General features: G+C 46.5%; 1 protein-coding gene across 6 annotated transcripts in view; it reads left to right on the top strand.

Annotated features, from left to right (window-relative positions):
* The window catches only part of kank1a (KN motif and ankyrin repeat domains 1a), a 47,677-nt gene that overhangs the window by 30,047 nt on the left and 2,561 nt on the right, over positions 1-15,069 (top strand). For all 6 annotated transcript variants that reach the window (XM_035638861.2, XM_035638857.2, XM_035638860.2 and 3 more), the window contains 7 exons: positions 4,127-6,805; positions 9,665-9,817; positions 11,855-11,963; positions 12,094-12,351; positions 12,747-12,834; positions 13,771-13,990; positions 14,756-14,898. In XM_035638861.2, the coding sequence (XP_035494754.2) occupies positions 4,127-6,805; positions 9,665-9,817; positions 11,855-11,963; positions 12,094-12,351; positions 12,747-12,834; positions 13,771-13,990; positions 14,756-14,898 (3,650 nt within the window). The remainder of the gene's footprint in view (positions 1-4,126; positions 6,806-9,664; positions 9,818-11,854; positions 11,964-12,093; positions 12,352-12,746; positions 12,835-13,770; positions 13,991-14,755; positions 14,899-15,069) is intronic.

Below are 15,069 nucleotides of genomic sequence, written 5' to 3'. Positions count from 1 at the left end.
TATCAGAAAACACGGCGAGAGAGTTTCAGCTTTTAGCTCGTAATGGATTTTAAATGAACCAATAGTGGTAAAGAAAATATACAAAAAGGCCAAAATAAATGTGCTGTAATGTATTAAAAAAGGATTTAATGCAGAACACATGCCTGGTTTTATCCGCCAGTGTGGAAGTGGAGTGGGAATAATTAGACCGTGGCCTCTTCCGATATCGGCGCGCTTGGCTCGATTCAAAGAACAAGTGTGTTCAAGTGAGCACATGGTTCCTGTTGGAGCCTCTGGTCTGGAAATCATCTGTGAGAGACGTGCGAGTGGCTCCCGGATGTTTAACAGCTTTGCGTCGCTTCAGAGTTAATGCGGAAGTATACTGCTGCGTTTACTGAGCATCTAGCGCCGGTTAATAATGTTGGATGTATTTTTTAATATCATCGCAGCTGAAGGACGGAGAGCGAAGCTTTAGGAAACTGTGCCGCGCTCTGGATGCCATTTGTAACTTGCTGACTTGACACTGACGTGATGTTTACAGCGGTCAGGTTTTTTCTGTTTTTGATTAATTCTTGTACTGTGCTTCGTCAATTTTTAAAGGGGTTTAATAAGTAAGTTCCTGCTGCCCCCGATTCTCACTGGAGCGCGGGATGTGGATTCATCCGCCGTTGAATATAGTCCCCAAACGAATCCAGCATTTCGTCCCGTTTGATTGAAACTTGGTCAAAACTACAGTACCCTGATATTTAAGTGAAATACATGGACATTTAAATTTTTTTGAAAGAGGAACTACATATTTGTGAACTGTTTTTAAAAAAAAAAGATGTAGGTCCTTCGGTAGGAAACGATACACTTGGTGCTGAGAGCCTCGGACATGGAAGGGACGTCCAACAATATTGTTAGAGACAAAGTAGAGAAAATAAAGGACAGTCACGTAAAACTAAACTGATAAATCTTTTCAGTTGAAGAATAAGAATCAATTTGCCACAAACTAAGAAAAAAAATCCTACTTGTTGAGTCGCAAAGGGTTTTGTTTTTGTTTTTTGGATTCAAATTGTTTCAGCCTTTTCTGGTAGAACCTGAGACTTCTGAGGATCCATGATATTCCTAGATGGAGGATCCATGATATTCCTAGATGGAATCCTAGAGTCAGTAATGTTGAGTTTAAACTTATACTTAATGCTGTTGTTGGTTTATATGTACAGCCCAGGGGAGATTGATAGATACAACAATTCAGCTTGGTCTCTTTTTAAATATTCATTAGTCCTACAGCTTCAGGATGTGCAGAAAAAAACAATTACTGTAAACTAAATATAACTTTAGCCTCTGCAGCCGATAGGAAGAGTTATATGCTGCCGTTGAGGCGTCTGAGAATGTCTGATGGAGACTCAAAGATAGAGCCAATGTCAACTCGGCCTGTTGTTAAAAACCCTTTCATAGACTGCTGCTGCAGTGAGTGAAGAGGGAAGTCGTTTTTTAAGGGCATTTCTTGAATTCTAGCAGGACCATGTCATACTGGTGGAGCTCCAATTTGGGAAAACAGGCCTGGGAAAGTGTCAGGGTATCGCGTCATCTGTCGGTTGGACAAACTAATTATAGCCAGGAATTGTTGTGGGAGAAGAAGCAGACACGAAACCATCACTGCAAAAACAAAAAAGAACAAATCCTGCAGATTGCGTCCGTGTCGGTGTTGCGTAAACCCCGTCACATTGACGGTGCGACAGCTGTAGATAAGTGCAGCAGCAGTGTCACTGTTGGCTCGTGGTCACTGGACCACGACCTCGTCAGTTGTCCCGTGTTCATGAGGTCATCCCTCAGCTGTTGACGGGGGGCTGGGGGGGGGGGGGGTCCTCGGCGGTACCATCGTCCTGCCTGTCACTCCTCCGTCAGAGCGACATGGCCCGGTCAGCGCTCGGCAACTCGGGGAGGGGGGAGTGTGGGGGGGGGGGGGGGGGGGGGGGTCCTCCCAAAACCAGACGGCACAAAACCGTGACTGTGCTTCTCTCAGAGATTCAGACGGGGAAGAAACAGGAAGTGGGTTTTTTAAAAAGACGGAGCAGGAGAGAGAGAGAGAACAGTGGTTTGTCTTTATAGGTTCTCTGGCTTGATTCAAAATGTAATCTTAAAGACGAAGGATTCATTTTGAATTGGTATCAGATGCAACTAACAGTTATGTTAAGCAGAATATTTTATTTGCATTTTTCCCCCTATGCATTTTCAGAAAATAGGGAAAATTGAATTTCATGATAACCCCAAGATGGCGTCAGGTGACTTATCTTGTCCAACCAACAGTCAAAACCCAATAATTTATTAGCTTGCTATCATGTTCGATAAAGAAAAGCAGAAAGTCATCTTCTATTATGAAAATACTGTATGATTCATAGTCAGTTGATCAACTGATCTTAGTGAAACTATACTGTGCAAAGTTAAACTTGCAGTGGAACAAATAGTTGAACTACAATTTGGTTGATTAGTTCATTGTTAAAATCATATATAAAACACAAATATTAAAAATTTATTAGACTTTTCAGTTTCATTCCTTACACTAATCTGAACAAAATTTAGTATCTGGGTTTTGAGTCATTGGTTGGAGAATTGTTTTTGAGAATTGTTTTTGCTCTAGTAAAGTGTGACAACTGTTTTCCACCATGTGTCGACATATTATCATCTATACAATCAATAGCATCCATCGATGCCTGCAGTAGCTGTGGAAGTAGGAATTGACTAAAACAAACTATTGGATTTAGTAGGTAAGTTATATGCTCCGAGGAGGATCAAAGTTATAAACCAGAGTGCGAAAGTTTTACGTCGTGCACAGTAGCAACAACCATTTGTCTTGAGAACAGGCTGTTATTGTAATGAGTTCACCTCCTCTCCCCCTGAATAACAGGAGACTTTTTATTTGGGCTGGGGAAGCGCCCCGGCTCAGAGCCTCACGGGATTGGAGGGAGCAGCTGTCCAATAGTGCGCCAGGGCAGTGCTGTTCTTAGTTTACACCAATAGTGGGATTTTTTTTTTCTCCCCCCCCGCCTGCCCCCTCCTCCTTCTACGGAGGCAGGATTGAGAAAGAGTGAGGAGAAACGGGCTGATCTCAGTGCAGCGTATCCTGTCAGCGGAGAGGAGAGGGCAAGAAAAAGTACAAATGGAGTGAGGAGCCGTTGGTCTGAGGTGAGTGAGGCTCTCACGATGAGGTGGTGGTGTTGAGCAGCAGGCTCAGCTTTGTCATCCCCTCCTCCGGTTTTCAGCCGAATGGAAAAGGAGAAGTCGCCGGAGGTCGGTGGACTGGAAGGGAAAGCGGAGGAAGAGCAGCAGGGCTGTTTATTTCTAGGCTGTGTTTGCTTTAGTCGGTGAGAGTTCCAGGCATACCAAGAACAAGACGCTGCATTTAGCCGACGCGGTGCCACTGCAGTGGCGTCTCTCAGTCTTAATCCCTGCTCACGGACAAGAGGGTGGATGTGCGGAGTTTGGACTTTGAATGATCTGTAAAAGTGTCCAAAAAAACAAAAAACTCTAATAGTCACTGTGACTTCAAACCGTGTTCTCAGTATTTGAAGGTTTATGGTTCATGTTTGTCTGTAAGTTGTCAGATGTTGACAAGAGGAATGGATTTTGGACTAGAAAATATTGACTTGATCTGAAACCCCCCCCCTCGCTGAGCCCTTTGGCTCATCTCTTATCCAACCTTTTGTCAACAATGATTGTTTATCAGTAACAGGCTTCTGCACATCACATATTCCGGTTTCCACAAACCACAATTATTCATGCGTAACCAACATTTGTTTTTAATTTCGCCCTAATAACGCATGTTTTCTAGTTGTTTTCTTCGTTTTGCGTCATAATCGTTGGAGCTCACATAGTTTTGGGCTGACCTAAACCGTCCCTTTGCCAAAATGATTACCACTCACCTCACTCATGCTTCTCCGGCAGAGATGTCAGAAATCTGAGACGTGTTTGTACTCGCATTGTCAAATTACTGTGATTGTCAGCGGCTGAGGAAACAGTTTCCCCGACACTCGAGCTGTTATAGGGACAAATACGATTCAAGTAAACCTTTTTTTGTCACATGTGGCAATTAAAATTGTGCAATTTCTCTTTTTGGTCTTTACAAAATCACTTTATTAAAATGTTCTTGTGGTTTCAATTTCAGAAAGAGGACAAAGATGCCCAAGCACAGAAGACGAGAAGGACCCCGTGGCCCCCTACTATGTTGAAACCCCCTACGGTTATCAGCTAGACCTGGACTTCCTCAAATATGTCGACGACATCGAGAGGGGCAACACCATCAAGAAGCTGAGTATCCAGCGGAAGCCCAAAGTGGCCAAACCCTTGGCCGTGCCCCGGGGCAGCACCGGCGGGGGCAGCACTCAGGCTGAATGGACCTCCACGGACTCCTTGTCCTCCTCCAACAGCGACGACAAGCAGTCGCCAGTCTTCTTCGCCTCCAGGCCCCAGGTCGCTGCGCCGCTGACCCCTACCCTATCCAGGGCCACGTTTGAGGTGCCCGCGCCACAATCCTTCTCCACCATTGCAGAGCACAAACTGCTCCTGCCTCCTCCCTCGCCCCGGTTTGCTCCGCGCCACAACCCCCAAGTGGAGAAGACCCTCATGGAGACGCGCCGTCGACTCGAACAGGAGCGCCTGCTCATACAGGCGCACAGCGAGCCTCCGATGCCCCGTCGCCGGCTCGCCAGCTTCGGCGGCATGGGCTCCAGCAGCTCACTCTCCTCTTACTCGGGCTCCGTGGCCCCGAGCCAGATCTCTCCCAGCACCCTCCAGCCTCTCCCCATCAACGGTTACCTCCCTAACGGAGAGTACAATCTCTACTACCCAGCGTCCATGGGCAGCTCCATTCGCCACAGCCCAATGAGCTCTGGCATGGCCACGCCCGTTACCAACGTCAGCCCGTTACACCTTCATCAAATCCGTGAGCAGATGGTGGTGGCCCTCAAGAGGTTGAAAGAGTTGGAGGAGCAGGTGAAAACCATTCCTATCTTACAGGTTAAGATCGCCGTTCTTCAGGAGGAGAAAAGACAAGTGGCCGCTCAATCCAAAAACCAGGGTCCAGGTGGTTTTCGTAAGCGTTCCTACAGTGTAGGCAGTGCCGACCAAATGGAGAACCCGGGCCCCATTCAGAAGGAACCGGAGCTACACATCATGGAGCCTGAAGCCCAGGAACAGAACACCCAGAGGCTGGAGGAGTTCAGGCGTCTGGCCGCAGAGGTCCAAGCTCTGGAGAAAACGACACAGGACAATAATGTCAATGAAATCCGGCCTCGCAGCCTCGTGCAAAACCGAGCCCACCAGAAGTCCGTTGGCGTAGTTACTGATGAAAACATGAACAACCTTTCCGTCGGTCAGAGGACGACGACTAGAGAACAATGTTTCCGGGACGCGGGAGTAGGGACGGAGCGGCAGGAGGTGCGCAGCACTGCGGTCGGCGTGACCGAGGCCATGCTGGGCATGACTAGTGAAGCCGACAGGGAGATCGAGCTCCAGCAGCAGACCATCGAGGCACTGAAAGAGAAGATCTACCGCCTCGAGGTGCAGCTGAAAGAAACCACGCACCAGATGGAGATGGGGAAGCTCAAACTGGAGCTTCAAGCGGCCGGCGGGTCCAACAGGAAAAAGGCGGACAAAGGTTCGATGGCCAGGCCGGAGATGTACAACGCCTGCGTCGAAGCCAAAGTCCAGACGCACAGCCGAGGAGTGGGCGACCACGTGGAGTTCAGCCACGTCAGCACAGCTCAAACTGTACAAAGCCACACCGTCGGAGTGTCCTGTCAACCGAGTGTCGCGAGCATCGCCACGGGCCCCGAGATCCCCATGGACCAGTGGGTGGTGCGCGAGCGGGTGCCTGTGACCGACCGGTGTGTAGGGAGGCAGGTGGAGACGTGCCACCGGCAGGTGGGCACGGAGCTGGACGTGTGTGAGGTGGGAGTGAACACACAGGAGTCCGTGGACAGCTCGGCCGTCTGCAAACCCATGACGGAGCTGAACAAAGAGTCGAGGTCCATCGGCTGTGGAGATTGTTCAGTGGATGTGACCGTTGGTCCCGTCAAGGAGCTGGTGTCGCAAGGCACTGACCCAGATGCTGTGAGCAAAGTGGACCGCGGCGTCACGGCTGCTCCCGAGTCATCGACTCGGCAGACCAACACTGAGCAGACAGAATTCGCGAGCAAGTCGACCAACACGAAAACGGCGGTCCTCGCGGACTCTTTCACCGACATGTCGCTGATCACGCGCGACAAGCACACCAGCACAACGGTGACGGAAACGAGGACGGTCGCCGCCGGAGAGGGTCTCGTCAAAGACGTTCACGCCACGGCGAACACGCGTTCCATCGCTGTTGGAACCACCACGGACGTGGAGTCATTCCTTGGCAAGTCGAGCTTACCTAAAACCAAAGAATGCGGGGTGGGACCAGTCAGCGTCCATGAGAACTTTTTGGTTGGCTTAAAAACAAGAAACATAGCATGCGGCCCCGCCCAGGCAGCTGACTCTGTCACGATCATCAGCAGCAGCAGCAGCAGCGGCGAGGACACTACGGAGGTTAAAACGGAGCCGGAACCACTGCAGACTGAGGCCCAGGGGGGCGTCGGACTGGACCATTACATCGAGCGGGTGCAGAAGCTGCTGCAGGAGCAGCAGATGCTGCTGGCCGAGAACTACAGTGAGCTGGCGGAAGCCTTCGGTCAGCCGCAGTCCCAGTTCGGGTCCATCAACAGTCAGCTGGTGAGCACGCTGTCGTCCATCAACTCCGTCATGAAGTACGGGAGCGCCGAGGACCTGCTCAGGCTGCAGTCGGACGCGGCGGGTTCAGACGCAGGTGAGAGGTTCACCGCCGCATGCTGCAAAAACAAAGAGTTTTTGTGATGATTGGCTGAAAGTCACGCAAGGCAATCAAAGCACAACATGTAAAAGTGAACACAGACGCATGCAAATGCAATGTCTTGCTTAAGCAGGTTAATGGCCATCATGTACCATGTGCCTAATGGTGGGTGGCCTCGGAGAGATGGTGCCGTTTTATTTATTCCTCCTTTTCTCTTCCATGTTTTATTATTATATAATAGATGAGAAGAGTTTCAAGTGACTCTTTCATAAGAGTTGTTTCGTTGTTAAAGGTAAACTGTACGATAAGACGCCGGATTGGAAGAACTGTTTTGGTAATCACAAACGTTATGTTGCTATATTTTGTCGTAGTCCTGGGAAAGTTACCTCCGCTGCACTCTCACCAGCTCTTCAGAGAGAAGCAGCACTCAAGAAGGAAAATCCCACAAGTGGCTCAAAAACCAACTGTACCACATTTTAAATTGGACAAATATCCACTGATCGACCAAGCATTCGTGGACTTTTTTAAAATGGTAACGATAACCCATAGGATAAGGAAATTCAGTTTATTTATTCAGATGAAAAGTAAGAGAGAGGGAGAGTTGGGGAAACACACAAAGATCCTTCAATCTAGATTAAAGCTGCAACAGTTAATGGATGAACTGAATAGTAATCGACTACTAAATGAATCGCCAACTATTGTGATAATCGATTAATCAGCTTAAGTCATTTTTATGAAAGAAAAAAAAAGTAAATATTCTCTGATTTCAGCTTCTTAATTGTGAATATCTTCTGGTTTCTTTGCTCCTCTGCGACAGTGAACTAAATATCTTTGGTGTTTAACATCATCTTGGGGGTTTTGGGAAACAAGATCGACATTTTTCACCATTTCATGACATTTTATGGACCAAACAACTTATCGCTTATTCTGGAAAATAATCTACAGATTAATCGATAATGAAAATAATCGTTAGGTATAGCCCTAATCTAGATTGTACAGTATATTTATGTGAATATTTATATATTTATCTTCCCTAGTTAATGTATTTATTGTACATATAAAGGGATTTGTTTTAAGGGATACAAGTCCATTTTAATTTCCCTTATGTTACTGAATATGGTAATGAAATAATAGCCGCAGGTATAAAGATATTTTCGAGTCGTTTTCCTTCTTTTATGGAACGTAATATAATAAATTACTTGCAGTTTTCCACGGGCTGTTCACGTGTAGTTAAGGACTCGACGCCATCAGCAGTCTCTTCTGTACCTTAGAGAACCTGCTGCGGGGTTTTGGTTGGGGGGTCGTGGTCAGAGCGTTCACACTCAGTCCAAAGAGAGTCCTGATTGGATCGGACAGGCCAGAGTTATCTGTGACTGAAAAAATGCGGCGGGGGCTTTGGACGCGAACCAACAATGAGCTCACTTCTTTTCAGGAGTCCCAGTAACGTCGCACAAATCGGCCACTTGTTGGTTTTGCGGAAAGGCCCCGCCTCCGCTAACACCTCCGTGCCGCCTCTGCTGATTCATGGCTCCTGGGTTACATAACACGCATTCATCCATTCATTCGTCCGTTCATGGCCGGCCGGTTGGCACACGAAGGCAGCCGCGATTGTCCGCGCTGTGTGCGAAGCCTGTTAGTGGTCAGCTGCTGGCCTCTTTTGACATGTGGGATCACTAACCAGTAACCACCACCACCAGACCCGGTTTGTTTTCAAGTGACTGGGAATTCAGCCTAATCCCAGAACTGGACTCAACAAGCGAAGTGACAACCACTTTATAAAAGTGTGTTCAGATGCTGAGAGTCGGTCTCTTTTATTTGAAGCTGTTGTCGGTTGGTTCTAGATGCATTTTACTGCGACATCATTCGAATGTTCACGTCATTCGGCCTGCAATTAAATGTCAATCCCATTTTCCCAATATCCGGGATGACGACACATCTTCGTGATGAACAGTTCAAAACCCTCAAACCCACTGAATTTACTACAGACACAAGGAATATGAGAAACGTTTGAGAAGCTGAAATCAGAGCATTTTAACATATTTTCTGAAACAATGGAACATTTTACAATTAAAATACTTGTTGATTATTCTTGACTGACATAATCGACAAATATTTGCAGCTTACTAAACTTAATTAAAGATATGTCTGTCAGTTTGTCGTGTAAAGTTTTATTCATCTGCTGTGTTGACGTGCAGGTCGTAGATTATTTTTTTCCTTGCTGACATGAGAAGATCCTAATAACAAAATTAGAAGTTAATTTAGCTTTGTCAGCATATTTTTCAGGATCTAAATGTTTTCAAGAAGAGCAAACTCACAGTAGTTAGTTCTCAAACCGTGAAACCTTTTTTAAGATTTGTCTTAAAAACGTCCACCAGGTGAAAACAGCTCGTCTTGGTTTTTATCTTCTAAAAGTTTAACTTCAGCTGTTTGTGATGTTTGTGTGTGGTTTGATCAAAACTGTGCCTGCGAGTGTCGTATCATATTTTCACTCAAATCATGCTGTCGGGTGAACAAATATAATCAAAATCAAGTTGTTTTTTTCCCAACTGAACTTGTTCAATTAGTTAGGAAAGAAAAGGGGGAAAAAAAATTATACAGGCGCAGAAATCTGTTGTCCAATAACAGAAACTTTTCATACTTTGGTATAAATGTGTTCACGTCAGACCCTGGTTTTTAACAATAACAATCTGATATAGTTTTTGTATGTGAGAGAAGTATGTAACAATACAGGATCCTGCTCATATCTTTTCTGTTGAGATCAGAAACTCCGCAAATTGTTTTTTTTAATGGCATTAAACCTGGAGTGCGTGTCCTGACCCTCGTCTACCTGTCCTCCTCTGCTTTTTTCTTTTCCAGTGCTCAGTCAGCAGCCGTGCTCCCAGTCTCTCTCTCAGGTGGAGAAGACGTCGTCGGGCTCGACCCCGGCAGACAAACCCGCCGCGCAGCAGCAGCTCAGCGCGGCCGAGCAGAAGAGCAGGATGGACCTGCAGATGTCTACGGCGCTGCACGGTAACGACTAGGACGGTCTAGGATTTACCGAGACAGAGACACTGACAATGTGCATCTACGATGCTGGAGGCTGCGTCTGCTTGTAAATCTGCAGCAACTTGCCCAGAGTCATCTGGCCAGATGTTTAGGCTAAAAATACCTCCACTAAACATAAAAAAAATCATAATTTTTGAATGTTATTAACTTGTGTGTTTCACACGTACTTCAAATATATAAACCAGGTTACCGCCAAAACATGGCCACAGCCGCCATCATCATCCTCATCCTCATCATCATCCATCCTCATAGTCATCCCAATCATCATCATCATCACCATCAGAAAGGATTCCTCCTCACGCTCCCACCTGTCAAAACATGGGGGGAACGTGCTGAATGACTCTGTTGCTACCTGGCGTGCACACGCCAATGTAAACACACGCAACTGCATATACATGTCGCTGCACGAACACACACACACACACACACACACACACACACACACACTCTGGCTCTTAGTCGTCTCGCTGCCCCGCAGCAGTGAAAGAGGCCCCCCTCCATCAGGGGGGCAAGTCTTGGCAGATGTGCCGAGTGTTTCTGGCTCTCTTCTCTCCGCTGGTATTTTGGTTTTTCGAGGCCCCTGTACTTAACATGACTGAGATACTTGAGGGTTAAAGGAGGTGGTGGGGGGGGGGGGGGGGCCTTCAGATGCCTCGCTGACAGATCGCTCTGGAAACGAGACAAGATCGGACACTTAACGGTCACTTTCCTCTGCTCTTCATCACTCCCATTCGGGTTCTTCTTCTGTCGGCCGTTTGTAACGAGTCGACCGGGACCGTTAGTTAAGTCGAGCTGTTGTGAAGTCCAGGAGTTGTTGTTTTTTTTACGTGCAACGAGAACAAGCTGTGTCCTGTAATTAAAGAGGAGTCGATCCCTCCCACCTTGGACATGAAGGCTCAACAATGGCTGCCTAACGGCATCTACATGAAATAGGAGAAAGACTTTTTATTAGTCTCACAACAGGGAAGCAAAGGGGATAAAATAAGAATCAACTGCTACAAAGTGATAAACAAGTAAACATGCAATATAAACATAATGAAATGTAAAGATAGGAATAATATATATATGGAATGTGAACAGGAAATATACAATCAAAACTGGACTGCACACGGAGAGATACTGAGATTGCGCGCACAAAAATCTTAAAATCGCACCGCTCAATTTGAAAATGAAGATTACACCTGCGTCTGTTATTGGTTTGACCGACACTGTGAATAAAGATGGACGACACGTCTCCACCTCCTCCCTGTCGCACAAAAATTACGCCAAAAATATCAAGAATAATATCCATCTTTTACGTCATTTTGGACGTTGTGTATCAAGTGAGAATTAGGGTCATTGTCCTTATAGACCTCTATAGAAAGGGACTTCTTTTTGCAACCAGTGGAGTCGCCCTCTGCTGGTCATTCCAGAGAATACAGGCTTCAGGCTCTTCCACCGCTTCCATCAATCTTCCTGTCGGCTGTCGAAATTCTGCAGATCCACTCCAGAGGATATTGCTGATAACATTGGATATGGAGATATTAATATAATACCTATGTTTAACAACTAATGACTTTTCTGACGTTGCTTCTCTTTGGTGTGAAACGGTCTTGAAGAGGCAACAAAGAGAATCTTCCCTTCAGGAAAAAAAGATGTTGAAACTTTTACTTGTGAAGAGATTTTAAAGTTTTTATTTGACTTCATTCTGGAATATCTTAATATCTTGGGGGACACTCAGAGACAACGATGGACTTTATTGATGTGACCCTGAGAAAGTGTGATATACCAGATGTATTGCCGTCTTGTCACTAATTCACGCACCTTAAGGGGGGATTTTATAGAGACTTAGAAATAGAAGTGAACACTAGAAATAAAAACCCTGAGGATAACATTTAGGATTTGCTGTCGTACTTTTATAATCTACAGTTTAAGCTCCAGATAAATGTCAACTTCACTTTGCGGTGATCAGTTTGTGATCTTCTGGTCTGATGGATTCTGTTCTCTCCTCTCCCCCCTCAGGGCAGCCGTGCAGTCAGAACACGCTGAAGTCCATCATGAAGAAGAAAGACGGCCGACCCGACGCCAACGGCACCAAGAAGAACCTGCAGTTCGTCGGCGTGAACGGAGGGTGAGTCGGAGAACGTGTTCACCGCCTTCGTCTACGAGGAACTAGATCATCTTTTACTTTTGCGGTGCCTGTTGAGTGTGCTGGTGTTTCTAACAGAGAGCTTCCCTCTGTCGCCCCCGTGTGGCCGCAGGTACGAGACCACGTCCAGCGACGACTCCAGCTCCGAGGACAGCAGCTCCTCCGGGTCGGACGAAGACGAGGAGGAGGAGGAGGAGGAGGAAGAGGAGGACGATGAGAAGGAGTTGGGAGGAGAGGAGGAGGAGGAGGGCTACAAGAACGTGGGGGGGAAGAGCACCAGGGAGGAGGAGGAGTTCAAGCCCGAGGGAACCGAGGATGTGGATCAGAAGGACGAAGAGGAGAGTTCAGAGAAGCAGGAGACCAGAGACAGGTGAGTGTGAATATGTGACCACGTCGCTTCAGAACTAATAACTGCTTCAATCCTCTTCGATATTTGTTTTGAGTATTTTCCTTTGGCTGCTTCATGGTTTTGCTTTGTTTTCTAAGAACAGGATGCACCTGGAACAATGTACGTTGTTGTTCTTTTTTTATTTAATTTGTATTATTTGAGCAAGAGGAACTTGAAAAGAGAAACCACAAACAAATAATGGAACAGAATGAAACTTTGTCGTCAAACTAGAGGTGGACATTTGTTTTCTAAAGAAACCAGTCACAGTTCTACTTTTTCTGAGATAATTAAAATGCAGCATGTTGGATTGGGACTCATTTGAGTTTTGATGAAATGAAGATTTGTCTAATTTACTTTGACCTCACTCTTTTTCAAAGGTATGAGCTAAGTGAGAAGATGCTGGCCGCGTGCAACGTTCTCAAAAGTCACCTGGGCGACCCGAAGGCTGTGAGCAGTAAAGATCTGGTGAGGAGTTTTTGTTTCACTGTTCCGTCTGTAGTTTGTTCTTCCTGACGCAGCAGGATGAGATGTGATGTGATGTGATCTGACCTGCGTGTGCTGGCAGAAGTTGACAGTCCCAGATCGCTCTGGGTTTCTTAACGTATATTTTACGTCATCATCTCTCTATAATAGCGAGTCCATCAGGTCTCTGAATGGGAACCAGTGTATTACATTTAATGTACATTTACAAGTTAGTTTTTTGTAGTTGTTTTACTTTTAACCATTCAAAATCTCCTCCTTCAACGCAGAAGCCTGATATTTTAATAGAGCTGCAACAGTTAAATCGATTACGAATCGATTTATTGGTTCAGTAGTTTTTCAAAATTCTCTGATTTCAGCTTCTTCAATGTGAATATTTTCTGGTTTCTTTGCTCCTCTGTGACAGTAAACTGAATATCTTTGGTGTGTGGACAAAACAAAAACATCATCTTGGGGGTTTGTGGAAACACGATCGACCAAACAACAAATCAATTAATCGAGAAAAAGAGTCGACAGATTAATAATCGTTAGTCGCAGCCCCAGATTCAAACAGTGAGTCTGTCCAAGACCTGACTGACTCTATTTTTAGTTTTTAACGAGTTAATACCTAATGGTCTGAAAGTTTTCAAGTGTCACAACATTCAAGGGTCAAGTCCTAATTTTTTTGGTAGACATTTATATTTATGCATTTATGCTAATAATTACTGACGAAGCTTGTTGACTCATGTGGCGACAGTTTGATACGGACATTTTCATTATTCATTTAAAAGGACTCTATTCTATGACTAAATTCTGAGGTTCTGTTGTTGAAAACACTTCACTATGTATATACAGTGATGTGAAACACTTTGAGCTGTATGTATATAAGGTTTATTATTATAACCTGTCATAACTGATTCTGTTGGGGGGGTTTTATTTCAGAGAACCTGTCTGAACACGGTGCAGCACGAGTGGTTCCGCGTGTCCAGTCAGAAGGCGGCGATGGCGGCCATGGTGGAGGACTACCTGGGGGCCTTCGGCGGCGTCTCGCCCGCCGTGCTGCGCCACGTCGTCAACATGGCCGACGGCAACGGCAACACGGCGCTCCACTACAGCGTGTCGCACTCCAACTTCCTGGTGGTGCGGAAGCTGCTGGACGCAGGTGAGAGTTATTATTCTCGTATAATTATTATTATTCTCATATTCTCATAGCAGTGAGAACAGAGGAATCAAAGGATCAGTGGAATCGTCCTCGTCCGTTTAATAAAATGCAACGACATCGATCAAAAGCACAGAGAGAATCTTCAGCCAAAGACAAATCTGTCAATTTAATATTTATATAAAAACAAGATACAGGGGACAAAAGCGCACCAGCGATTGGTTCGTGTGGGAGACAGAGAGGAATGGTAGAAAGTTTCCTCCTCACACTCAGGCGGGTCGTTGTCCATGTGGCCGCGTCGCTCTGAAGCCTCAATAGACTGTGATGAGGTCCCGGGACACTCGCGGCTCCAAAGGCCTTTTGTCTCCTCGGCCCCTTTTGTGTCCTTGTGCCGTGCGACAGTGAATATCCTCCCCCCCTCCCGGTTCCCATTGTAGCCTTTTGTCCTCGTCCCCCGGCCCAGTTCCTTAGGCCCCTGCCGCCCTCACACCCGTCCCCCCACCCAGGCTCTGATGGTCTTGTAGTTTCGTCGCTCGTCTTGCAGAAAGTGTAAAGGATGAGTTTTCTTTTAAGGAATCTGACAAAGCGTCTTGTTGCCGGGTCTCTGTGTTTTTGGGGGGGGGGTATAAGTGATTGACAGAGGAATCACAGGCCTGGAGACGAGTCCTCGGACATTGTCGTGTTGACTGACAGACAGCGGACAAGTTAATCACGGGCAGAGTCTTTAAACACGTGTGTGTGTCTGTGTCTGTGTGTCTGTGTGTGTAGACGTGTGTAACGTGAACCAGCAGAACAAGGCGGGGTACACGCCCATCATGCTCGCAGCGCTGGCCGCCGTGGAGACGCCCAACGACATGAGCATTGTGGAGGAGCTCTTCAGCAAGGGCGACGTCAACGCGCGGGCCAGCCAGGTCAGTTACTGTCGGGGGTCAGAGGTCAGCGGCAGGGCACCGACGACGGCTACCACACACACACACACACACACACACACACACACACGGTGTAGGTCTTATGAAGCAAAGGCATATTGCACTTGACTGACATGTCGGTGTCATAAAATTATATTTATTCTAATGAAACGT

The sequence above is a fragment of the Scophthalmus maximus genome, chromosome 19, assembly GCF_022379125.1.
Source record: "Scophthalmus maximus strain ysfricsl-2021 chromosome 19, ASM2237912v1, whole genome shotgun sequence".
In the NCBI taxonomy this organism is placed as follows: Eukaryota; Metazoa; Chordata; class Actinopteri; order Pleuronectiformes; family Scophthalmidae; genus Scophthalmus; species Scophthalmus maximus.
The sequence above is the reverse complement of the archived record's forward strand: the minus strand, read 5'-3'. Positions and strand labels throughout refer to the sequence as shown.